General features: G+C 41.1%; 1 protein-coding gene across 1 annotated transcript; it reads left to right on the plus strand.

Moving 5' to 3' along the window:
• Positions 1 to 10,487: 10,487 nt before the first annotated feature.
• Positions 10,488 to 23,268, plus strand: NOM1 (nucleolar protein with MIF4G domain 1). The gene is made up of 11 exons (XM_088521217.1): positions 10,488 to 11,296; positions 12,141 to 12,257; positions 13,166 to 13,361; positions 14,961 to 15,284; positions 15,800 to 15,910; positions 16,732 to 16,899; positions 17,514 to 17,635; positions 20,435 to 20,567; positions 20,924 to 21,055; positions 21,983 to 22,092; positions 23,087 to 23,268. The coding sequence occupies exons 1-11, from the start codon at positions 10,500 to 10,502 to the stop codon at positions 23,262 to 23,264; spliced, it is 2,388 nt and encodes a 795-aa protein (XP_088377343.1). The 5' UTR covers positions 10,488 to 10,499; the 3' UTR covers positions 23,265 to 23,268.
• Positions 23,269 to 24,914: the final 1,646 nt, after the last annotated feature.

The raw sequence follows: 24,914 nt of genomic DNA on the forward strand, positions 1-24,914 counted from the left end.
AAAATGCTAGAATTTTTAAAGGAAATAAATCATCTTAATTCTTAAAATTAATAGGAGCAAGATTTATTCTTAAATCATGGATACTCCTTTCTAATTAAATACAAATGTGTTTAATGCATCCCAAGAGTATTAAGATAATAAGTAGCCCTTTTCTGGAACTTAACATCTTCGATCCCTGTCAATAATTATATTGGGTGACTAATAAAATACGATGCCAGGCATTTTTTTAAATCTTTATCTTCCTCCTCTGTCTCATTAATGAAATGAATAGGTTTGCTCCACCGGCACCACCTAATCTGCAGAATTCAATAGTGTTCAAGGACACTGCAAATAAATTTCCGCAGGTATTTCTTCATGCAATAGTCATAGATAAAATGCACTTTTCCGGTGCGTTTTTTAGCTGCCAGGCTAAGTTTCTCTTTGCTCTGTCCATGATTCAGTCTATAAACTTATACCTAGCTTCAAAAGCTGGAAGGCCCAAAAAGATCAGTGCAGTTGTCCTAATCTCCTGACCCAGAGCCCTGTCTGCTGTTATTCCTTCCAAAAACTACTCTCTGAGCAGGGTCCCAGTGTATTTGGGCAGGAAATCAGAACAAACAGTATTAATAAGTTCTACCAACAGTCTTATCAGAAAATGTCGACATTATGAAAATGAATTATAACCTGGGGCAATACTTCTTTTCACCAACTGGACTCAGATATAGCTGATTTCTTACCAGAAAGCAAGCGGTACTCATTAGATTAGCCAATAGCTCATGAGCAATGGCACTTGCAGAGCTGTTCCCACACTGAATGTCCCACATATGTCCAAGCTGCAAGGCCCACAGAGATGGTGCTTGACCAGACTCTACCTGGGGCACCCTCCTGTATGCCATCCTTTGAAAGTCACTATCACACCAGCCCACTTAGCCTTTTCCCTGCTTTACCCACAGCATTCTCAGGTTTGGACAAGAAGAAAGGTCCTTCTAACATAACACAGAGTGAAACAAACAGCTCTCCTGAAAATCCAAGGTCTGATAGAGAGTGCCATCCACCCATGTCTTATCTGAGTGCATCAACAGGCTTTAATTGTCCTGACCCGCTTCACATGGGACTTCCACCCATGTCCCATCTGTCCATTAACAGTCCAAGCAGGTGACCCAAATTAGCTACATCTGACTAATAACACCCTGGCCTGGCCCTTATTGAAGGTTTTGGGGGCAGGGATGGCTGAAGTTACAGAGGAGTCCAGGGCTTGCAGGACTGGGATCTGCCTCTGTGGCTAAACTTTGTATCTTCCAGGATTTGGGGATCTACCTGGAGCTTGGGGAAGCCCAGGGGAAAGCTCCTGTGTCTGCATCTCTGTATGTACAGCGTGTTTAAGTGACTCTTACTCTGTCTTGGCTTTCCCATGCTCCCCGTAAGGATGTGCAGGCAGGGTCAGATGTTCTTCAGGAAGATGCCAGTGCTCTGTGCTGCTGCAGCATATCCCTGTCTCTGCTCACCTCCCTTCAGGAAACCTCTTCCTCAGCTTTGTGAAGTCATTCCAAGCCCTTTCACCAGCAGCCAAGTCCTACACATAAGGAGGTGTCTCCCATTGCCTTGTCCTTCAGTGAAGGAGCAGCAGGGAGGAGGCTCTGCCTGCACTGCTGCCCTTCAGCTGCATCTCGAGTTTGTTGAAACACAGGACAGGTCCTCCTTGCCTGACCAGGGGTGTCCTAATGCCCTACATGCTGCTAATGGCCATGAGAAGAGTGGGACACCTCTCCCCTGTAAAGTTGAAAATGTTAATATGTCTATTTTTGATACTGATAAGTTTGCAAAGATGCCATCTGCTGAAACAGATTATCTCTTTTTTTTTTCCACATCACACCATTCTGTGAGTAATTACTCATTTAAGCTGTAGCCATAGAACAAAGTTAACAAGCTTTGATATGACACATTCATATTGTGTTGCATCTTGTGCATTGATGCCTCAAAACTTGCTTTACTTGCCTTACAAAAGCAACATTTTTGTTATTGATGCTTATTTTTCCAAAAGCAAAATTTAAGCATCTCTTTGAAATGTTGTTTTTACAACATTCAAGCTCACAATAAGAGCAGGAAAAAAAAACTCAAAAGTACATCCTTGTGTCCACCTTGTTGGCTGGTCACACCTTGATGCACAACAGGTTTGAGAAAACAACAGCCTTCCTGGTAAACAGCTTTGAGAGGAGCCTCAGGTTCCTTCTCCAGGCCCTGAAGGACCTCAAATGACTGAATCGAGAACTATTTTGACCATTCATGTCCTAAAATTTATTACATAATTTGGCACTTGCAAAGTAATTCTGCAGCACACTCTGTGCAATTCCAAGCTCTCCACATCTAATTTATTTTTATATTAGGGCAAGCTAATAATCTCAGAAGCTCAGAAAGCTCAAGTGCTACTTTCATTTTAACACTTTGTGACGGTGCCTAAACAAGGATCTCTTGGGCCGTAGGGCTGATCCTGCCCATCCGTGTTCTCCTTCCAGTCGTTCCCACTATCCCCTCAGCAGTATTGATGGAACGGTATCTTGGCCAAACAGCCTAGGGGAAAATAACCCACCAAAATACTTTTTTTTTTTAATATATTGTATTCAGAATAAATTCTCAAGCCAGTCCTTATGTGGCTGCACAATAGAAGGGGAGATATAACTGAGCAGGCCAAGCTGCTCCAGCCACCACTGCTACCCAGAAGGCTTGTGAAATACAGTGTAGACAGAGCAATCCCAGATAATCACAACATACATCCCTTTCTGCCTGCTCTATGCCACTTTAACTACTGAGATGAGAGGGAATTTGAGAAGCGATGCTGTTCTTCTGCTCTGGACACACACACAACCCTCACAGAAGATTCATGACTCAAGAAACACCTACGGATCATCATTTTAAAATAGTTTTTATTCTGTCCCGTATTATGGAATAAGAGACACTCATCTACAACGTCAGCAGGACAAGTTTACGGCATTTTTACAATAATTTGTTTAATATATATGTATTAAATACATGTGTATGTAAATAAAATATATTTTAAAATCATAAACATATTTATATATCATATGCACACTTACGCATGTACATATATATATAATTTATTGGTATTCCCTTTTGTCTTTAAACCAAATCACCACCTATTGACTTCACTGAGAATGGGGTCTTGGCATTTAAGAAGCAGTAGCTGCTGACAGTACTCTTTTATGCTAGTTGGGGAAGGTATAGATATGAAAGACAGAAAGAAAAATGTAGTCTAATAGCTGTTAGGATACCACTTCTGCTTATTTTATTATGCTATTTATATTTTATTTACTTAAGTAAAGCATTGAATCACATGCCCCAAATAAAATATTTCTTTAAAGACAGAGGAAATATTTAAGTGGCTTCTTGAATGAATTATAAGTTTAATTAATATAAACTGAAAAATTATGCTTATACAGAAATCTGAAATCTGTGTTAACTAAAACATTATCTTAATTATCTTTCCCTGTTATATGTAGCACTGCATTCACACAGTCATGGACCCCAGATCAGTGTCTTTCCAGAAGCCACACTCTGGAAACAAATGAATTTTGACTACATAAGAATATAATAAGGACTTCACAATGTGACCTATAGTTTTTACTGAACCAAAATAGATTAATAGATAGCTTGCGGATGCCAAGATTAAACATGTTGGTGACAAAACATTAGTAAGCAATTTTAGTGTGATTAAGTTTTTGATGTATTACATTTTTTAGTGTGTAATTATTTTTGAAGGAACGGGATTATGCACTCTTTCGCCCTAGTTACTGAAGAACAAAATGCTATAATGTTTTTAAAATCTATTTCAGAATAATGCTGTAGTGTCCAGCACTGATAGTGAAGGCAACATGCTTCTCTTTTGATAGTCACTCACAGTGATTATGCTGTAGAAGGACGGTTCTCGGTACCACAAGTCCCTGTGGTCAGTGTAGAGTCCAAGAGGCAGTGAATCATAGAATCATAGAATCATAGAATGCTTAAGGTTGGAAGGGACCTCTAGAAGTCATCTAGTCCAACCCCCCTGCACACGCAGGGTCACCTAGAGCACGTGGCACAGGACTGCATCCAAGTGGGTTTTGAAGATCTCCAGAGAAGGAGACTCCACAACCTCTCTGGGCAGCCTGTTCCAGTGCTCTGTCACCTTCACTGTTAAGAAATTTTCCCTTAAGTTCCTGTGGAACTTTTGATGCTTTAGCCTGTGGCCATTACCTCTAGTTCTGTCGGCAGCCACCACTGAAAAGAGGCCAACACCATCCTCCTCACTCCCTCCCTTGAAGTACTTATAGACACTGATTAGACCCCCTCTCAGCCTTCTCTTCTCCTGGCTGAACAGGCCCAGCTCCCTCAGTCTCTCCTCATAGGGCAGATGTTCCAGGCCCCTGATCATCCTTGTAACCCTGTGCTGGACTCTCTCCAGCAGCTCCACATCCCTCTTGTACTGTGGAGCCCAGAACTGGACACAATACTCCAGATGCAGCCTCACCAGGGCTGAGTAGAGGGGCAGGATCACCTCCCTTGACCTGCTGGAGATGCTCTTCTTAATGCACCCCAGGATCCCATTGGCCTTCTTGGCCACAAGGGCACACTGCTGCCTCATGGGCAACTTGTTGTCCACCATGACGCCCAGGTCCCTCTCTGCAGAGCTGAGAAATGTGAAACGTGCTATATAAAGCACCGAGGCTCACAAGTGACCTTGAGTCTGTTTCCTCACTGCTGGAGGCTGGGATTGCTCCATGGCTACATTCCCAGCCTGCATCAAGAGGCTGCTGGTAACATAAATCTTAAACTGTGATCTTTAAAACAATGTTCAACATTGGCCTTGAATAGGTCTAATAATTTTGCTTAATCACCTCTGTTTCTACACAAAAGGTAGAAACTAGGCTGACTTCTAATTTTTCATTCTTTTGAAATCAAGCCATAGGCTTTCTGTTTGCCAGCAAGTATCTGGAATGACAAGCAGGTAAAATCTGCCCCATGACATCCAGACATCTCTGCTGTAGAAATTCACTTCAAGCTTAGAGCAGAACAAATTCCATTTGACTTGGAGGTCAGTTCTGCTGAAGAAAAACTAGAAGCAAACTCATTTACATATGCAGATATGCAAATGATGCTAGCAGTTTGCATTATTTGTGTCCTAATGAGAATGACCTTTGCTGCTGCAGGGAAAAAGAAATTGAACTCAGCATGTGAAAGTTATAGGGGAATAAGGAATTCCAAATCTCTAACAAAACAGATCGAATCATTGTATCTGAATAAAAATAATGGAGGTGATATTGAACCTTAAGTCTCAGTATTCCTTCATCTTTAGGGAAATCCAAATTAAGTTCAGTATCTGAGCCTGTGCTGCTTGGACCTACCTATAATAATAGGTTTTGCACAGTACCTTTCCTCTTCATCAAGCTTTAAAAATGCATCTAAAGAGTTTTTCTATTTCTTCCATGAGTTAGGTTAACACCATAGTGTATTTGTAATTATTTTACAAGCAAACCTCAAAGCAAAGAGTTTGAGTGACTTGCACAAGGCTATAAAGAGGCAGTTATTATTTAAGGATGGGAACTCGGTTGTTCCTGTTGTCCTGTGCTCAGGCATGTTAGATCAAGTCTCTTTCATTTGGAAATGGAAATGGAAGGAACGCACGATTAACTTAGAAAGCAGCATGAGGATCATTTATCTTGTGTTGCTCCAGTCTGTGAATGCCAGAGAAGGAATCAGTCCCACATATATGCAGTTCGTCTGTAGACAGGTAACAGCATCACTATGGCCATATACACATACACGTGCTTTTTCCTATGTACTGAACACAGTACATGGTCACATTACCAATATGCTTATCTCCCTCTAAAGCTTATTTTTTAATAGCTGCAGACCTCAAAAACAGGCGGAAATATTATACCAAGCAGGTAACTTTATCCTGTCTGAGAGCTGGAACCATTTATATGGAGAACTCTGGGTTAATTAAGGACTTGGGAATTCAAACATACTGCTCTGATCGTGGAATGATTTACAAGTAAGGGCATAGTTATTTAGTCTTGTTTTTTTATCATTATGGCACTGCAGAAGGACCCATCTTGAATCAGACCCTGATATTGCCAGGAATTATTTTAAGTTAATGAAAATAAAGCACCAGCAGTTAAGAATTTATGACTGTAACTATAAGATGAAGAATAAAGTTGAGTCTCATCGGTAGATCACCATAATCGTAAGATTCTAACCAATACTAACACACACCTCATTTTAGGTGTTTGTTTTCCCATGATTACATACAAAAATGGGCTGCATTGAGTTCACTGTCACTCTGAAATTGAAGCCAGATAAATATAGGTTGTCCTAAAAGTAGACACCTTGGGCACCATAAGCAAGGAAAAAACTTCCACTGAGAAAAAGAAAATTCAGGCTGCACAGAACAAGCCTCCAGATGCACACTTTTGCACTTTTGCAAGGCTTTGTTCTTAATGTAATTACTTGCAAGTATGCTGGGGTTTAAAAAATATATTGTAAATAATACGTTATTTGGGGGTGTGGGAGGGCAAGAAAGAAAAACCCTTTCATAATAAGCAAAGTAATTATAGAAAGAGGATTTTGTATGTTCCTGTATTCACCTAGGTTTTTCAGAACCTATTTCATAACAGGCATGGTGCTAATCTTAACAGACAAGGAAAAAAAACAGTTGTAATTGTTAGAGAAATAAATTATTTTTAAAAACAATATGGAAAAGAAGTGTTTACCTGCTGGGCTACACTGAAACGCTGAGTTTCTGTAACTAAAGCAAAGGCTGAGAGAGTTGTATTTGTTCAGCCTGGAGAAGAAAAGGCTGAGTGGGGATCTGATTCCTACCTGCCACTATTTAAAGCCACGCTATGGAGAAGGTGGAATCAGGCTCTTCTCAGAGGTGCGCACAAACCCAGCAAGAGGCAACAGGCACAACTTGCAGCATGAGACATTTCACCTGGATATAAGGAATAATATGTTCACCATGAGGGAGGTCAAGCACCCTAGAGTTGCCCAGGCAGGTTGTGGAATCTCTCTCCTTGAAGATTAAGCTCACCTGGACAGACCCTGTGTAGTGTGACCTAGCTTAGAAGATAGCCAGGCTTTGGAAGTGGGTTACACTAGGTGACATTCAGAGGTTCCTTCCGACTTAAATTGTTGGAATGGTGGATGAAGGCTTTTCCGGAGGGCACAGCTCACCAGAAGTGTTCTCAAGGAGCAACCTGGAGTAGAGAATTGACCGGAAGCACAACCACGGAAGTTGCAAGAGAGAAAACAGACTGTGCTGCCTCTGTTTCTTTTTTATTGACATGGAACATGTCCCTTCCTAAATATTTGCCTCCTTTTGGGAATTAAAACTGCCCCATAAATGATAAAACAATACAAATGTTCCTTAAATAAGGACAACTTTCATCTTAGAATTAAGTCTCCTTTCATTTCTTGGCACAGAAACATTGATTACATAAATTTCATAAAGGAAATGCAAAGAGGCTTAATGTGGGACTTTGATCAATGATACTATCTTGATTTATAATTGTGTATTTTTAAACTGTGATATGTATAAAGCACTAATTTAAAAGATCATTTTAGTTGGAACTTACTTCTTCCTCTTAATATAGTCATCTGATTACATTTTTTTCAGTCATCCTTGTGTCACGTACTAGATAATCTCCTTATAGTTTAAAACTAAAGATACTAATGGATTGGGGAAATGGGTTTCTGCGTTCACCCAGCATATATGTCTTTTTTATGCTTGTCTTTTAGATCATTTATCTAGATAATAACCTTTAGTACCAGCTCCTTCCTTCCAAGGAACTGAAACACAACAATGATTAAACTTGGCGAATACATGTCCCCTCGTCACTGTATTTTTGCCAGCTGAGATCACAACATTCAGCAGGTCCCCTTTTTGGGGGAATAAGCTACTGCCATCCCAATGCATCTGCTGCAAAGCTACTCGCATGGGTGCTTCCTACCTTGTTTCAATCAAACCAGCCTGAATTGGCTTAAATAAACTTTAAAACTCAATAAATGAACATTACCTGACAATGTTGACTGAAAGGTCATTGATTTCAGTGACTAAGTGGGAGCAATCATGCAAGAAACTCGGCAAACAACTTGCAGCCAGCGAATCTGTTCAGACAGCCCCAGAAAAGTGGCAGGTAAAGGTGGTAACTTCTTCAGCTGGCAGCTGTGAAGAAAAAGGAGGATACATATCCATAGACTCAAAATGAGGGAAGATAATTCATTTTGAACAAAATTAAATATTGCAGCACAGGGAAGTTAACTGATCAGCCCAAGGTCAGATACGAAGATTGTGGAAATTTTGGGAATTGTTCTTTATCTGTTAGCCCCAAGATGTTTCTAGAATGTTTCTGTTTTTTCAGTTTTCATTATGCCTGAAACAAGAAGCGACAGAAGGGTCTGGCTTTCAGAAATTTCTTCATACATAAACTCTAAAAATAAAAAATTATGGGGGCAAGAGGGATGTATCTTTACAATAGGGGGCACGAGGAAACCCCTTTCCTCACCTACCAATGCCTTCTGAAATAGATGGAGCTGAAGCACATCTGAAGCGTTAGCAACTTCACACTCTCTTGAGACTTGGGAAGAAATGCTCCAGAAAAATGTCCTTTCACAAATCTCTCCCAGCAGTCCTTCCCTTTCATAGGGACCAAATTTTAGGTCTGCTGATCATGGTGGAGGCAGTATGACACAGGGGGAAACAGTATCTCAAATAGGCATGTACCAGAAAATCACAGATATTCTTTCAAGAATCAGGCTATTTTTTTTTCCACTGATAAGAACAAAAAATGATCCTATTAGATCAGTCTTTCTGGTACTTCTTTGACTTTTCCTATGGTGAGAAATAGCAAGATGTTCTCAGAACTAGCAAATTACAAAACAGCCAGTATCTAACTGCTACCTATATTGTTATTAAAAATCATTTTCACGGCATCCAGGAGGGGACCAGAAGAAAAGAGCAGGCGCCAGGATAAAAGAATAATATTCCATTCATTCTGCAGGGAAAAAAAAAATCTATGAACATAATTTAACAGCAAAGGAAACCTGCTAACACAGATTATCTCATCAGGAAGCGAAAATTTAGTGGAGCAACAGTTTCATTTCCAGTGAATCATGCCATTATGTTCAATTGCACTCTAAATGTGAAACCTGCCCTTGCTGCTTGTTCTCTGCTGTGGAATTACTGTCACAAGAAAAGAGCAATTGCAAAATGTTCCCTCACTTCAGAATTCCTATTTGCTAAGTGGAACTGATATACACTACAGAGATCTAAGTGTGAAATCCATAAAATATTTTTGGTACAGATATGAGCTGGGAGATTGAATTTCTCCACTTTTTTGGTATCTAGGAAAATTGGAACAGTAGTTGATAGGCGTTCCTAATTACTCACATAATTCAGGCTTTTCTGAAGTATTTGTAGCAATTTATTAATTTAAATATGGCATCACTAGACTTGAATGATGAATTAGTCTATTAAGCAGATTGATATTCCTTTCAGTATTAGATTTTTCTGATGATTGTATTTTGTCTGGAAATTTCCTTCGCTGTAGTTCTTAGAAAGTATTTTTACTTCATAAATGGGTGATGATAATTCTATTTATATTTATTCCCCAAAATTACTTGGCCATTTTCACCCAAATTTGTGATTACAGAGTTCAGCAAAACACACACTGCCCATATTTTCTGATAAAATGTCAAGTTTCGAGGAAGGCTAATATTAAAGCTTTCTTTCTCCAAAGATGTATTGAATTTCCTATTATTGGAAGTATTGCTATGAATGACAAATTGTCTGGTGAGACAGAAGGAGGATGCAAATCTTCGAGCTTTAAAAGCATCTAATAGTTAATCATTTTATATTCAGCTGTATTTATCTAGCATTCCAGCATGCTGCTGGAGCAGTGTTATCAATAAATCTATAAATAGGATGCAAAATGGCTGTGAGCTGTCTGTGCATGAATAAAGAGCAGCTTGGCAATAAATTACCCCAGAATATATAGTTTAAAGCCCGACAAACCCATGAAACGCATCGTTTCATGGGTTTGAAAGATTCATTGTGCAACAGCCTCCAGAAAGCTGGATTTCTGAGGCAAAGGGCAGCCAGGACACATGATGTAATAAGAGAGTATGGAAAGATGCATAGAAAGCACAAAAACAATCTTCAGAATAAGTGACATCTGTTTTGAGGGGAGACACCTCCCGAGTGGGGCTGCGCGGCTCAGACAGGCAAAGAAAGCCCACGCCCGGCAAGAAGGACACGAACGCAGAGCCAGGCCCAGCCGGCTACACGAGCCCCGAGAAAAAAAAAAAAAAAAAAGGTAAATAAAGGACACGGTAAATAAACCGGAGCCGCTAGCGGATTCCCGTCCGCAGCAGCCGGCCGCTCCCGCAGGCGCCCGGCAGGCGGCGCTGCCGCACGAAATGGCGGGCGCGCGGCGGAAGTGGAAGGGAAAGGTCGGCCCTTCTCCAAGATGGCGGCGCCCAGGCGCGGCGTGGCCGAGGGCGGCATGCGGCGGCCGGACCGGGCCCGCCGCGGCGGCGGGAAGCTGGAACGGCTGCGTCAGGCCGTGCGGGACTTCGTGCAGGCGGCCGGAGAGCGCGCGCCGCCGCCGCCGGAGTCGGCGAAGCAGAGCCGGCGGAGCCGCCGCGACGCGAGGAAAGAAAAGCGCCGGCTCAAGCGAAGCCGCCGCCGCCGCCTCCTCCGGGGAGAGGAGCCGGGCGAGGCCGCAGGCAGCCCGGCCGCGCGCCCCGCGGCCTCGCCTCTCCCTGCCGCGCAGCAGCCGCAGCAGCGGCCGGAGCCGCGACGGAAAAAGGAGAAGGCGGCGCGGCCGCCGGCCCCGGCCCCCAGCGCGGCCGCCGCCGCCTCGGCGCGGAAGCGGGCGCTGCTGGAGGCCAACGCGGCGGAGGAGAAGGAGATCCAGCGGCTGGAGCGGCGCCTGGGGCTGGGCAAGCGCCGCAGGAAGGCGGCGAGCGCCGAGGCGGACGAGCTGCCGCCGAGCTTCGTGCGGGACGGGCTGGGCTACGTGCTGGGCGCCCTGGGCTCCCGCGGCACCTTGGCCGGCCTGTACGGCAGCAGCGACGAGGAGGAAGCGCCGGGGCCGCAGCGCAAAGAGCCGGGGCAGGAAGATGAGCGGTGCGAGGATGAGGATGAGGATGACGTGACGGCGGAGGAAGATGAGGGGCTAGAGGAGGAAGAGTCAGAGGAGGAAGATGAGAGGCTGCAGGAGGATGAGGAGGAGATGGAGGAGGAGGAGGACACCTCTGGCACGTGCGAGGCGGGAGGCCGCCAGGAGAGCGAGGGCAGTGGGAGCCCGGCCCCTGCGCAGGAGCAGGTACGGGCTGGACGTGGCGCAGGCCCTGGCACGCAGCGCGTCCCTGGCACGAGCCAACCCTGCCGCACCGCTGCGTGGAGCGGGACGAGCTGCCCAGGCCCGCAGGGTGCTGTAGTGGTGAAAGCTGCTGCCGCTGTGGATAATCCAGGTCCCAGCAACCACTAATACATGTTAGGAGGAGAGTTTCTTCCTTGCAGTAGAGTGGAGGGTCATACCCGAAAGCAGGTGGTCTGTGGCCTTGTCTGTGTGTACAAGATCAGCAAATAAAAGAAAAAAGGAAAGTTGAGATCTCCCCAATCTAGAATTTAGGAGCAGGGACACAGCAAGAATAACCACAGCTGCTAAGATCATAAAGAGTTATGTTAAAACAGGTATCAGCTGCAAGCCAAAGTGTCACTTCTGCAGGGTGTAGCTAGCAGTTCTGTGTGTGCTGGGCTTGGTAGCAGTGAGAAAGGTAGAGCTCTCCGCACCAGTTAGCCCATGTGCGTGAACTCAGCTCATGTGCAGCTGAAGCTGTCATCTCTGCAGGCATCTGTTGTCCAGCTGGGTGATAATGGAGGGCTAAGATATCAGCTTTAAGAAAAAGAAATACCCCTGTAAGGAGAACATGTTTTTGCTGCTATCAGCAGCAAACATGCTCCTTTGGCATTAGTTATTGCTTGGCAGAGTACATGCTTAGCTCAAAGTTTGGGATGTTAAATTAAAATGTGTGCCTGTCTTCCAGTAGTTCAAATGCTGTTCTCCTCTGCTGTCTTTCTGTTTTCTTATTAAGGCGCTTAGTCACAGTGCTACGAAGTATGTCCCCCCTCAAGTGAGAAGAGCTCAGGAGGCACTAGATGACAAAAAGAGAGAAGAATTGGGAAGGCTGAAGAAAATGGTGAATGGTCTCATTAACAGGTAATGTAATAAGAGCAAGTCATTAATCTTTCTGGTTCTGCATGACAGTGCTCATTATTCAAAATAAAGGTGACACGGATGTGACTTTCTCTTTGCAAACTGATTTTAAGTTGGCAATCATGTCTGTCATCCTTAATAATAATTATCTTTGGTAGAAATTCTTCAAAGTTGGTAGTTATAGAAGTTGAAAATGTCAAAAATAAATTTTAAGTTTGGGCTGAATTCCACACATTTGTTGCCTGTAAGTGCTAGGTATAATTCTCGACATGTCAGCAAAAATGTGCCCATGAAATGTTAGATCCCTGTTGAATCCTTACTACATACTGTCAAAAACATATCTACAATATATTGTTTAAACAGCTGAAGAACAGAACAAGTTTTTACACACCAATGTGGTTTAGTTTTAAAGTATTCCTAAAATATAAAATCTAACAGCCCTTTCTTTAGGCTATATTGTGAATTCTGTGTATAATATCCTGCTGTAAAATGAACACTATAGTATGCAGTGTGTTCAGTTACTCAGAATTTGCTGTACCTTTATTTGATATGTTAGAAAAGCATGAAGTTTTTTCATGCTTATTTCTTCCAAAGAACATGATTTACCACAGTTAGAACTGCTGGTATAGAACCAGTTTCATAAAGCTGCTCAGTTTAACAGTAACCCCATTGACAGTACTCCGCAAATACTGCAGCTGTTACATTTTCACATGTAAATATTTTCTAAAGAGAACAATTAAATGTTTTCCACCGTTCTCAGATTAGTGAACAAGGTAGAATACAGAAGGTCATCTTTTCACTCTTTAGAGAAACTAGGGGAAATTACAAAAAAAAAAAGGAAAGGTCGGATTAAAATCATAGAGCTATGCAGAGAGAAGAATAATAAACTTTTGGGTTTTGTTTCTGGCTAGGTTGAGTGAACCAAATTTGCCTTCCATCAGTGGCCAGCTGGAAGAACTCTACATGGCCAACAGTAGAAAGGACATGAATGAAACTCTAACAGATATTCTCATGAGTGCTTGTGTTACTGCAGCTGCAATGCCTGCCAGGCTGGTGATGGAGCATGTCCTTTTGGTCAGCATCCTTCATTACACTGTAGGAATTGAGGTAATTCTTGTGGCTGGGACTATGTTTTATAATGCATATCATGCAATGCATATTCCTTGGCGTTGTGATTAGATTGTCTTGGTGGTGCTGTATAGTGATGTTGTTGCAAAAGCATCACTTATGTCATTAAAATCATAAATACTTCTTTCTACATTCATTTATAGTATTGAATTTCTTTAAGCCTCAGATTTTCTCATGTTTAATTACACTAATCTGTTGCTATTCTCTTGCATATAGCAGGACATCCTTCATAAATTAAATGTATCCAAATATGGAAAGCTTTGCGGTTAAAGAAATCCCTTTGCATCATTAGAGATTCTTTAAAGCCCAGTCATTTTTGCTTACTATTTTGGGGTTTTTTTTTTTGTTGTTTTGGCTTGCTATTTTGCTTACTAGTAGAAGGTGAAACCAACAATGTCAAAGGCAAGATTTTAGCTAATTCCAATGAACCATCTTTCAAGACATTGAGATGTTTCAACATAATGTTCCCATCAGGTTATAGTCTTGTTCTACTTAGCTTTAGAATTAACTTCATGTTGAAATTTAAAAATATACCTCATAATAGATAGGTGATATCCAGGCTGCCTATAGCAGTGAGACTGCCACAGTTTCTGAGTCTGCACTGTTTGAATACATTAGAAAGACTTTTTTTTTTTTTTTTTAATAAACCTAGCTGCACAAAACTGTGATAATGTAACACAGGTGCATTTAAAATTAGTTCAAGCAATGGAGAAGCTGGGGTCCCAATAGCTTTGTTTTTACAATTGTACAGTTTTGCTGTTGGGTAAAGCTTAAGCCTGAGCTGTTCAAGACTTAGTCAATACAATCAGTGCCACTATGAGAACATCAGGTTTACACAGGATCAGTCAGCAGATGTTAGCACAGTAACAACGGGGGTGTTTTTTCTTCTTCATACCTTAGCAATAATGGGCTGATTATCCATCTGAGTCTATTTTGCTGTGCTTTTCTGTTTCATTCTTTATCATCAATTTTCTCTTTGTAAATACAAAGGTGAAGGTTCCAAAATTATCCCCACTGAAAAACCAGCCTCAATCATGCTCAGTAACTGGGAGAACATGGTATGTTGGGGGCTGTGTTATACTTTCGTTTTTTGTTTTGTTTTGTTTTCCCTTCTTCTTTATTAAGTATTTTATCCTGGAATGCTAAACTCTGATACAGTTGATTTTTGAACATGCAGATTTTAATGAAAGAATGACCTGCAATCGCAGCAGGCTGACCAGGCAGCTGAGAGGATGCTAGTTTGTGTTAGTGAAAACTGTGTGTGTTCTGAGTGCCCTGATTTCATGACATTTACTTTTCTTGCACAGATTTTAAAAGGCAGCTGGGTGACATGTGTGAGCTATAAGATACAGTTTTGGAAGATGTCATGCTTACAGTTTAGATATTATTCATTTAAGTGTATAGCATCCATATTGGTTAAGAGGAGCGATAGTATTGCTTTAAATGCGTCCTATATTGATTTTGTCCTTAAAATTATTGTTTTGGGGATGTTTTTAAAATCTACTAATGTTTAATTGCATGGATTTTCTTTCTTCCCTTTTTTTTTTTTTTTTTTCTCCTTACTGGAACTATCGATAGGTTGGTGCTCACTTTTTGGAAGCTGTGGTGAAGAAATTTGATGAGCTCTATAAAAGTGATGCTGAAGGAAAAGAATGTGAAAATCTGTTTGCTTTGATTGCCCACCTGTATAACTTCCACGTGGTTCATTCCCTCCTGATCTTTGATCTGCTGAAGAGGCTTGTTAGCACGTTCACAGAAAAGGATATTGAGTTGATTTTGTTTCTTCTGAAAAATGTGGGCTTCTCCTTAAGAAAAGATGATCCGTTGGCTTTGAAGGAGCTGATCAGTGAAGCACAGAGCAAAGCAAATGCGGTGGAGAAGAAACTTCAGGATCAGACTAGGGTACGCGCGAGGTGAAAGATTTTCTGTTCTCAAGAGACTTCAATGAGTGCTTAGTTAAGTGTGTTAATTTAACAATATTCATGCACTACTCTTGTTATTCTAAGTTACCATCAGTTCCAGGTGTTGTGCTCAGTTCCTTTGTTTTGTGAGTTTTTCTCCCTTATTTCTCTGAACACAGCCACATGCTTCTAGTGGGTGTGACTCCGTGGGTATTATACAATGAACATTTCTTCTGTTTCATGATGCTTTGTACACCTCAGAAAACGATGACTGAGGCTATTCATTTGTTTGTTTAGCAGATTAAGCCTTGAACTGATGCTTGAACACAAACAAAGATAATGGGAGTTAAAGTAAACATTGTTCTCTGAAATTTAGATCACTTGAACACAAACGCGATGTACGTTGCCAGCTGAGCTGCATATTCTCACAGAGCAGTAATCCCAAAGCACACTTTCCCCTTTATCAAGTAAACTTCCTCAGCATATGATTCACAACAGCACTTCTTGTCCCAATAGGTTCGTTTTATGCTGGAGACTATGTTGGCCCTGAGGAACAACGACATGCGTAAGATTCCTGGTTATGATCCTGAACCAGTTGAAAAACTCCGTAAATTGCAACGAACACTGGTAAGAGCCTTCTGCACGTGTAGTACAGCTGTTCTTAAAGTATATGTTCAGAAACTAAAATATATATATATGGAGAATTAATGACCTGTGAATAGCACTTTGGAATTCATTTAATGCTCTAGAATTCCTTTAGAGAGAGGAAAAAAATGTTTCACTTGATTGGGGATTTTGAGATGTCTACAAGAGTCCAACATAAAGTGCATAAAAGTAACTGTGTGTCCCATTGGATTGGGAACTGATTCTTTTTCAGTAGAGTTGAATCTAATGCTAGACTCTGTGTATTTCACCTCCAAAATTGCACTACTTATCAACCACATATAGAAAATTTTGCTTTTGTGACACTTGGTGTAAGTACAGGATGTGCAGGTTGGCAATAATAGATCATGCAAAAATAAGCTAAGTAACCTACTTCTGTAGTTTGTTTTGGTTTCAAACAACTCTTAGGCTGTCTTGCTGATACTACAAAACTTATCAGGATTTTATTGTGTTATTTTATTTGATCAGAAATTTTTTACTAGGAAGATCAATTTTCATTTTTAACAAAATTTTAATTCTAATCAGGTTTTCGGATTAGAAGATGGCCACTTCTTAACTGAAGCCTCTAAGCATAGATTTAAGGACCGTTTTATACTTGAGGAATTGGATTATATGGAAAACTTATACATTCTTTTCAGTTTACTGCTTAAAAGAAGAGGTTCTGAGAAACAACAGGCAAAGACCTTTATGCAGATAGTTAAGCGGTGCTGTTATCTTAAAGCATGTGTTTTTGTAAAAAAGTGTTTCAGCTAAAAGCTTCTGGGTTTTTGATTTTGTTATTCAAGGTTCACAACAGTGGCTCTGGAAAAGACACTCAGCTCCGTGTCTCCCTAGAGTCGCTGCTCAGTGCTGATAAGGTTGGTCGCTGGTGGATCGTGGGCTCAGCGTGGAGTGGAGCACCAATGATAGATGATACAAACAACAAGACTCAGCAAAAACTCCATATAGGAAAGGTAAACGAATGCGATACCAGTCCCAGTGTTGGCAGAAGTATTTTGAATGTTCTTGACTCAGGTGGGCAAGCTCATTTCAGAGCCCACCAAAACAAACGATGACTCTCGTAAGATTTAGCCTTTAGATTGTAAAACCTACTCTTAGAATTTTTTAAAAAATGCACATGTCCTTTCTGACATCTGTTATTACAAATATTACAAAACTGCTTCTTTCTAACCCTGTGGAATTACAAAAGTAACTTCTTAGATGAAGTGGAAGAGACTTGATTTACAGTGGATTGGTAGCATGAAATCTTACACAGTAGAGTTGTCTGCCAACGAGTGGCATGTGTCTGAGCAGATGCTAAAATCTACGTAGTGAGATGGTCACTTGCCTTTAGAGAAGCATTTCTTGAAAATAATTGTGCCAATTATACTAGATTAACTTAGTAGAAAGCAAGCTCCTGATCATTTGCATCCCTCTTCTGGGTGAAAACTCTGGACTTTTTGGTTGATGCTTCACTATTCCCTGGAGATCATCATCAAAAGTCATATTAGAAGTTGTGATAAAATTGCTTTCTTAAAGCAAGCGTAAATAAAAGAGCATGAAAAATATTTTTCTATTTGTTTTTCAGGTGAGTTCAAAAATAATGGCACTTGCTCGTAAGCAGAGAATGAACACTGATATCAGAAGAGGTATTTTTTGTGTCTTGATGACAAGCGAAGACTTCCTGGATGCCTTTGAAAAGCTTCTGAAGTAAGTGCAGATGATGACAGAGCAAAGTCCAGGGTTAGAAAGCGTTCCTTGGTTTGGAAAAGTAGATGATGTTGGTCTGGAGCAGAGGGAATTTTTGCAGTTGCAGTTACGAGTGTCGAACTGCTAGTGCAATTGAAGGAAGGAGCACGGAGCTTGGCATTCACACGAGGATGGAGTAAGAGGATTAAGGGAGGGGGATCAAAGTCCTCATGTGAGTAAGGGCTGCCTGGGGAGCAAGAAGAGGTGACTGGCAATCAGAGGAAAGGAATAGCCCTCGTTAGTGTCACGTATGTTTAGTACTGTGACAACATCTTCCGAGCCTCAGTGTTCTTTGCAGGGGCCATGGGGATCCCCGTCCACATAGAAAGGTTTATTGCAGGCTTATTTCTTCACAGAGACAGCCCCCAAGCCCCTTTTTGGGCATCTCCTAGTCTTGTGGATTCCTTTCCTGCTGCCTCTTCTTCACTGCTTGCCCCCTCTTGCTGCCATGCTCAGCCACCTTGGCCACTTCTGTCCAAACTTGCATAACCTGATAGTGTTTTAGCACCTCCACTTCCACTCTGCAGAGTTTATTAACATTGGATTTGCTCATGTTAAGACTGGTTCTCCTACTTTTTGACAAGCAGCTTTTTAGAAGCTGATGTGATCAGCAAAGAGCTCCAATTAAACTATTCTTCCTGGCTGTAAGATGCTAATTTTAAGTTTGTAGTAACTGGGAGGGGAGAGATCAGGTCTGGATTCTTCTGTTGCAGCTTTGTAATTCAAGGGAGTTGTCCTATCAGGATGGCATGCAATTATTTAATTTGCTAACCAAACCAAAACAGACTTTGTAATAAAGTCAACTAATATTTGATTAAATGCCACTTGTGCAAAATACAGCTTAGATTTAAGACTGATGGAGTCATTCCAATATCTTAATATGGCCTGTTCAATTAAAAGAAATTAGCTGCTGCTGCAGTTCTTGCCAAGGCCGAGTAGTTCCATTTGCAAATTGATCCTCGACTCTTCTCCTTGCTGTTTAAACCAGTATACAAATCTGTATACACACAGACCTGGCAGAAGAAGTGTGTCTGCAGGTTGCCTGCTATGTCTCGAAGCTGATATTTATACAGCAAATGCTCAGGGAGAGGAATTCTCAAATCATCCTGCATCTGACAGAGAATAATGCAAAGTACACAGAATTGTCAGCAAAGGCATTAAAAATTTAATGTGAACATCCTTGCCAAAGTGCACAGGAATTTATATTTGTATGTTTGGTGTCAGGCTCTTGAAGTACACGAGAAGTACATGTACTTTTAAGTGTGCTTGTTGATTTATCTGCTGTTGGATCTCTGAAAGAGTCGAGCTGTGCTCAATGGCAGTTCACAGCACTCTAAAGCCAGACTAGTTTTTTTTGTCTTTCTCCTCCCAGCAAATGAAGGGGATGAGTTTGTAGCCAGAACAGCCCCATAAAGTGGCTCAACCTCTCGTTGCAGAAGTGCCAGTGAGAAGGGGAGGTTGGGGGTATGTTCTGGGGATGCAGAGGACAGTGAGACTTGATCCATTTAAGCAGTTGAAAGTCCACTCACTTGGCCACGGCTGCCTTTAGTTGCTCTGTAACTAAATCAGGTAGAATTTGGCTGATGGGAGTGAGAGGACAGCACTGGCCTGGCAGTTAGTGATGCACCCTTGTTGGAGAGCAAAGCCTAAAGTCGTCACTGCTCATTAGCAATCAACCTGTAAATTAGCCCAGATTTTCATGACTTTTTGGGTAACATTTTTTCCTAAATGGCAATATTTTCTCTGTAAATCTGGTATGTATCTGTGATCCAATGCAACAACAGATGTGTGGAGGGGAGCACAACCCACAGAGATTTGACACAAGCCCTGGCAGTCTGTGCTCTGCAATCTGCAGGTTGAGTTCCAGTTGAGTCTAATTTCCTTAGAAAATACCTTTGCATTTACTAAGGCCAGCTGAAACTTGAGTTTGAAGCAAAGAGAATATTGTTGCTTGACATTTTGCAGATTATAATATTAAGTATTTTTCATGTTAATTGGTTTTAATGCTGGCAGGCATTTGACAGCACTGGAAACAAAACCATGTTATTCACCAAACAGGCACATTGCGAGCTGGTTGCCCTTTCCCAGCCTGCTTTCAGAGTACTCATATTTAAGTGTGAAGGCTCTGGAGTCCTCGGCCTTTATGCAGAGGCAGCCAGCAGAGGTACCCAGTGATTCCTACTATTTTCTTCAAGATTTTTTTCTAAAGTAGCTTGAAATCACTACTCCATCTTAGGCTACTGTCTTACAGTGATAATTTGAAGTATTGCCTAACACAGAGTTGAAAGGATGAATAATCTTACCAATTTAATTAAAAAAAAAAAAACCTTATTTTTCTAATCACTAGTAAGTATCAGAGAAGTGAAGAGTTCTGGACTTATCTTTCTCGAGGGGTTAATACTAATTCAAAGATTTTCTTTTCTTTTCTTTCCTGTGACCACAAGTACAAGTGTGAGACAACCCAAGTAGCATCCTACAGGTTTTATAAGCATGAAGTGGGCTGTGTTTCCACCTGGTTATACTTGTATTATTCTGCTCCTGACCTTGCAGTCTTGGTTTAGCACTGGTACTACTGTAGCATTGCTGTGCAGGGTGTTAGGTTTGCCTACAGTTGAGCAGTTTGCTTCCATTTTGTGTTAAGGGTTTTGTGAAAACTAGATCTGAGTGTGACTTTTTATTTTTCCCTCTTATTAGTTCATTAACTGTGGCTCCTATTTTTGACAGTTGCTTTTCGTTACTAAACTACTTTTATTCTCTTAGGCTTGGACTGAAAGATCAGCAGGAGAGAGAAATTGTTCACGTTACCCTTCACTGCTGCTTACAGGAGAAAATATATAACCCCTTCTATGCATTTTTGGCTAGCAAGTTCTGTGGATATGAAAGACGATTCCAGGTGAAGAAAGATCATTTTGTGCTTTGTTGTGGTGTCATCATAGTGTTTAGAAAGACAGTCATTAAATACCTGAGTGTAGATAACTACATATTAAGATCTTGATCCTAAAAAAATATGCTGGGGTACATAGGCATTCAGTCGGGCACACTCGTGGTCAGCTCTATTTAGGAGACAAAATAACTGCTGCAATAGGTTTATCTTTTTCTATTTTACACACATTAAAAAGAATTTAAGAGTCTCAATAGAACATCTGTTAATCAGGGGATGTTCATAAAGAACAGAAGGCAAAAAGATTTTGCGTTATTAGTTGTTCAAATGGTTGCTTGATCTGTCGTGTTTGCTGTCTTGCTGCCTAGATGACCTTCCAGTTTAGTATTTGGGACAAAATCCGAGACTTGGGAAACCTCTCAGCCACTGCTGTCTCCAATTTGGTTTCGCTGTTAGTTCACTTGTTACGGACCAAGTCTTTACCACTGTCGGTTCTTAAGGTTGGTGTGTTTCTCCTCAAAGCGTTTCTGTGCTCTCTTTGTATTTGCTAGTTATGTGGAAAGGGGGTGTTCTGTGTTGCCTCGCTACTGATTTAGCTGTTTGTGTGCATAAGCTAAAACGAAAGCTATCCTAAAATTACCAATTTAATAAGCAAGTGTTTTAATACTCCCAATGCTGATGTTAGTTTTCCCTGGCAATCTATGGAAAACCAGACGCTGGGGTGCCACAAGCATGTAGAGATCCTGGAGAACGTGCTACAGAAGCATCGTGTTATAAAAAATGCCCAGAGATTACTTGAGTCTAGCAAGGCCTCAGCAGCCCTGACTTGCCACCCTCTGTGCTAGTTCCCAGTGGCTCCTGCACGAGCCCTGGGGGTTTGTGTCACGCAGCTACACGTCCCCTAATAGGGGAGGAAGGCTCTGCTGCTGCAGTGCCAAACCTGGAGAACCACCTTAGGCTTCTCTCAGGTGTTTGTTTTTACAGAATACAGGGTTTGGAACCAAGACCCCTACATTATCAGGCTCTGTCAGTGGTTTTTATGCCACACTCTTTAGCCAGTGTTGATTTTTATAGAACAGACAGAAGTCTCTTGAGTGCTTGGATTTCAGAATGAGAGATGTGGAGAGTTTATTTCAAACAGTAATTGAAACATATCAAGCAGACAGTATTCTATGTTGTCCTCAACTTTCAAGTATTTATTTTCCTGGAAAAAAGTAATCCTGCTATTTGGATGCTACTAGACAGGTTATTTCTTAGTAACTTCACTGCTTCCTTATTGTTTGGCTTTGGAGCCAAGTTCTCACCTTCCTGTCAAACTTCAGACCCTGTGCGTTAGGGAGAGCAGTCAATGTGCTAGAAGCTGTTCATGGTAAAGAGTTTGGTTATTTGAAATAGTAGAATTGTTTTCTCTATATATTGTTAACTAGGTAATTGAATTCAGCGAACTAGATAAACCCAACGTCCGTTTCCTGCGACAAGTATTAAGCATGTTGTTAATCAAAGCAGATGCTGAAGATCTTCATGACATTTTTGGGAGGTAAGTGATCAGAGAGATCTCCAGGAAACCCTTGGTGGTGAGTAGTGATTATACAGATAGAGGTTTGGCTATTTTATTCTCCAAATACCAGCTGTCCCTTAAAAGTAAGGGGCAGGGGGGGAGGTGGATATGTAATTTATGTGTTAATACAGAATCTGTTATAGATATGTGTGTAATATCTTAAACAAAATAACTAAGGCTTTCAGATACTGAGTGTATCATTTTGGTCATTGGATTCTTGTGAGCAGAACTCTACTTCTTTCCTTACTGCTTTACCATATATGTGTTAAGAGATGCTGTCTCCCAGTGGGGACTCACAAATTTCTTTTGTGTAAGGAGAAAAATGCTGATGAAGGAAAGATTGAGGTTTTGGAGGGTTGTTTATTTTTCAGATGGCAGACCTTTTATCACTGCCGAAACATTTAGCATGCAATCTAAGAGCGATTTCTATTTTTTGGAAACAGTTCAACCAAAATAAAGTTACTTTTTACTAGTTGCCACAAATAAACTCAAGCCAGGGGGAGCAGCTGATAAGCTGGAGGAGGACACAGCTACTAGTCAGTTGTGAGTGGGTGCAGCAGGGGTCTGTCCTGACAAACCCTTCTGTGATTACATGGTTTTGCTGTATTAAACTTGCAGCATTGTGTTAGTTAGGAAAGTTGGGTGATGTTGTTTCAACCATTGTGCTGAAACACAGGGAAGTTCAACAGGGTGTTTGCCTCAGGCTTGGCTGTAATGTAGTTGTTTACATAAAGCAATTCAAACACTCTAATATTCCATTTTATTGTCGAGGACCAATTGCAGGTTGAGTGTGTTGGGCCATTTGCCAAAACAGCTTACCGTTAGTTAAACTTACGGTTAGTTTGAAAGCTTCTTCAGAAAAGCTTCTTTTTTTAATAACTTGATTATTTTTTTACTATGACTCTACTTGAAGAATAAATTTTTAAAAATGGCAATGGAAGACTAATACTATTTTTCATCTGTATCTTTACAGGATATCTGAGAACCCCAAATTGGGAATGCTGAGGGAAGGTTTGAAGCTTTTCCTTTCCCACTTCTTACTGAAAAATGTAGAAGCCCACAAAAGTGGTGAGGAGGCTGACTTGTTAAAAGAGAGAGTGGAACTAGCAAGCAAAGCTTTGCAATCAAAAGAACCCAAGTTGAAACTATAATTCTGGTTTTCCAATAAAACACCTGTGTGGAAAAACTAGGTCTACATGAGGATACAAAGCGTTACAGTAGTCTTTCAAAAAAACTGAGAATGAGGGAAATGGATTTTGCTGTAAAGGATCTGGTGTTTTGATGTAAACAGTTGCTTTGCTCTACATGCTAGTGAAGGTGATACGGGGGCTTTCTGAAGAAAGGGGAAATGTATTTTTTGTAATGTGCCTTTTCTATACCTGTACTTCACCTCAATAGTTCACATCTAGAGAAGAGGCTTAATTTCTCTTCAACTGTATTCCCAGTCAGCAGTAGGGTTCAGCATTGGATATTTTAACCTTTCTTTTAAGAAAAAAAAAAAAAAAAGTATATATGTGTGTGTGTGTATATTATATATATGCATATATATATATATATATAAAAACACACATAGTGGTCAGTATTCTACAGTTTTTACCTGGAGCTGTTAATAACTGGTCATTGTATTTCGAGCAAAGAATAAGCCACTAGATGGCAGAAGTACTGGTGAGTCAGTCTTGGAAGAAATTAACTTTTTTTTTTTTTTTAGAAAAAAAGTGTTGAATATATCGATTCTAATTCTGTGAATTGTTTACATGACTGTGGGTCAGGAGGAGATCTGCAGCTGAATTCATGAAGTAAAAAAACCTGAAGATCTGACTTTGCCCAATTATACTGGGTTTAAAGCTCACAGCATAGATTTATGCTATATTCACCTGCTTTTCTCAGCTTTAAAGTTGGGAGTTATCAGTCTTTCTGCTTGTGATAATCAGGTTTTACTAGACATAAAGACTAAGATCATTATCAGCCTTTTGATAAGAAAATCCTTTCTCTTGCTTTCACTTTCCACTCGAGCATTTAACTAATGCACTTTTCTTTGTGTAGCAGTATGGAGTGGTCTGCTTCTTTTGTTGCCTTACAACCAGATATTAAACTACCGCCTCCTGGGAGCATTGCTGTTTGTGTCACCTTTATTTTAGGGGTAGTCAGGAGGGAATGACTTTAAATGGCAGGGAAAATACTTGGCTTCTGGGTGGCAGTATGTAGTGCACCTATATAATTTGTCTGCACTAAAAGCCTGTTTCTGCGAGCAGGTTTGTTCGCTGTTCAAGAGTCCAGGCACCTCTGGTGCCTCTGGTTGTATTTGACACCAAGTGATCAATTCTGCTCCTTTGAACTTGTCCCGCTTACACCTCAGCTCTGCAGCAAAAGAGCTGGTCAGGACATTGAATCAGAGCGATGGTTTGGGAATAGTTCTGCTTACTCAATTGGCAAAGTAGCATTTTTAGGAAGCGAAGCATCTCCCCAGCATCCCTAGAGATGTTTTTCTGGCCTATTTTTTCCTGGGGGGAGAACAGGTTTTAGGGAGTGCATCCTGCCCTCAGCAGGGCTTGCTCTCAAAGTCCAAGGTTACAGCCGGGAGGCAACCACTAACCTAGAAGAGACCCCTAGCAAAAGAGCAGCATGAGATGCTTCCTGCAGCCAATATCAGACAGTTTTTAGGTGCTAAAATAAAATAGCTGCTTTCTCCCAGGTGGATTTCACATGCGAGAGGAAAAACAGAGGAGAAAAAAAAATAGAAATATCTCTAATAAAACCAATTAATAGAGCAAAATGGGCAGCAGAAGCACTGGCGCTGTGTT

The sequence above is a fragment of the Tinamus guttatus genome, unplaced genomic scaffold (genome assembly GCF_059628265.1).
Source record: "Tinamus guttatus ecotype Peru unplaced genomic scaffold, ASM5962826v1 Tinamus_guttatus_pri_ptg000006l, whole genome shotgun sequence".
Classification (NCBI taxonomy): domain Eukaryota; kingdom Metazoa; phylum Chordata; class Aves; order Tinamiformes; family Tinamidae; genus Tinamus; species Tinamus guttatus.

Excerpts from the sequence above, each read along its gene's own strand:
- NOM1 (XM_088521217.1), top strand. The coding sequence starts at position 10,500 with ATGGCGGCGCCCAGGCGCGGCGTGGCCGAGGGCGGCATGCGGCGGCCG. Across the intron at positions 15,911-16,731 it reads GTAAATTGCAACGAACACTG|GTTCACAACAGTGGCTCTGG; the intron begins GTAAGAGCCTTC and ends TTGTTATTCAAG. Across the intron at positions 21,056-21,982 it reads TACCACTGTCGGTTCTTAAG|GTAATTGAATTCAGCGAACT; the intron begins GTTGGTGTGTTT and ends ATTGTTAACTAG.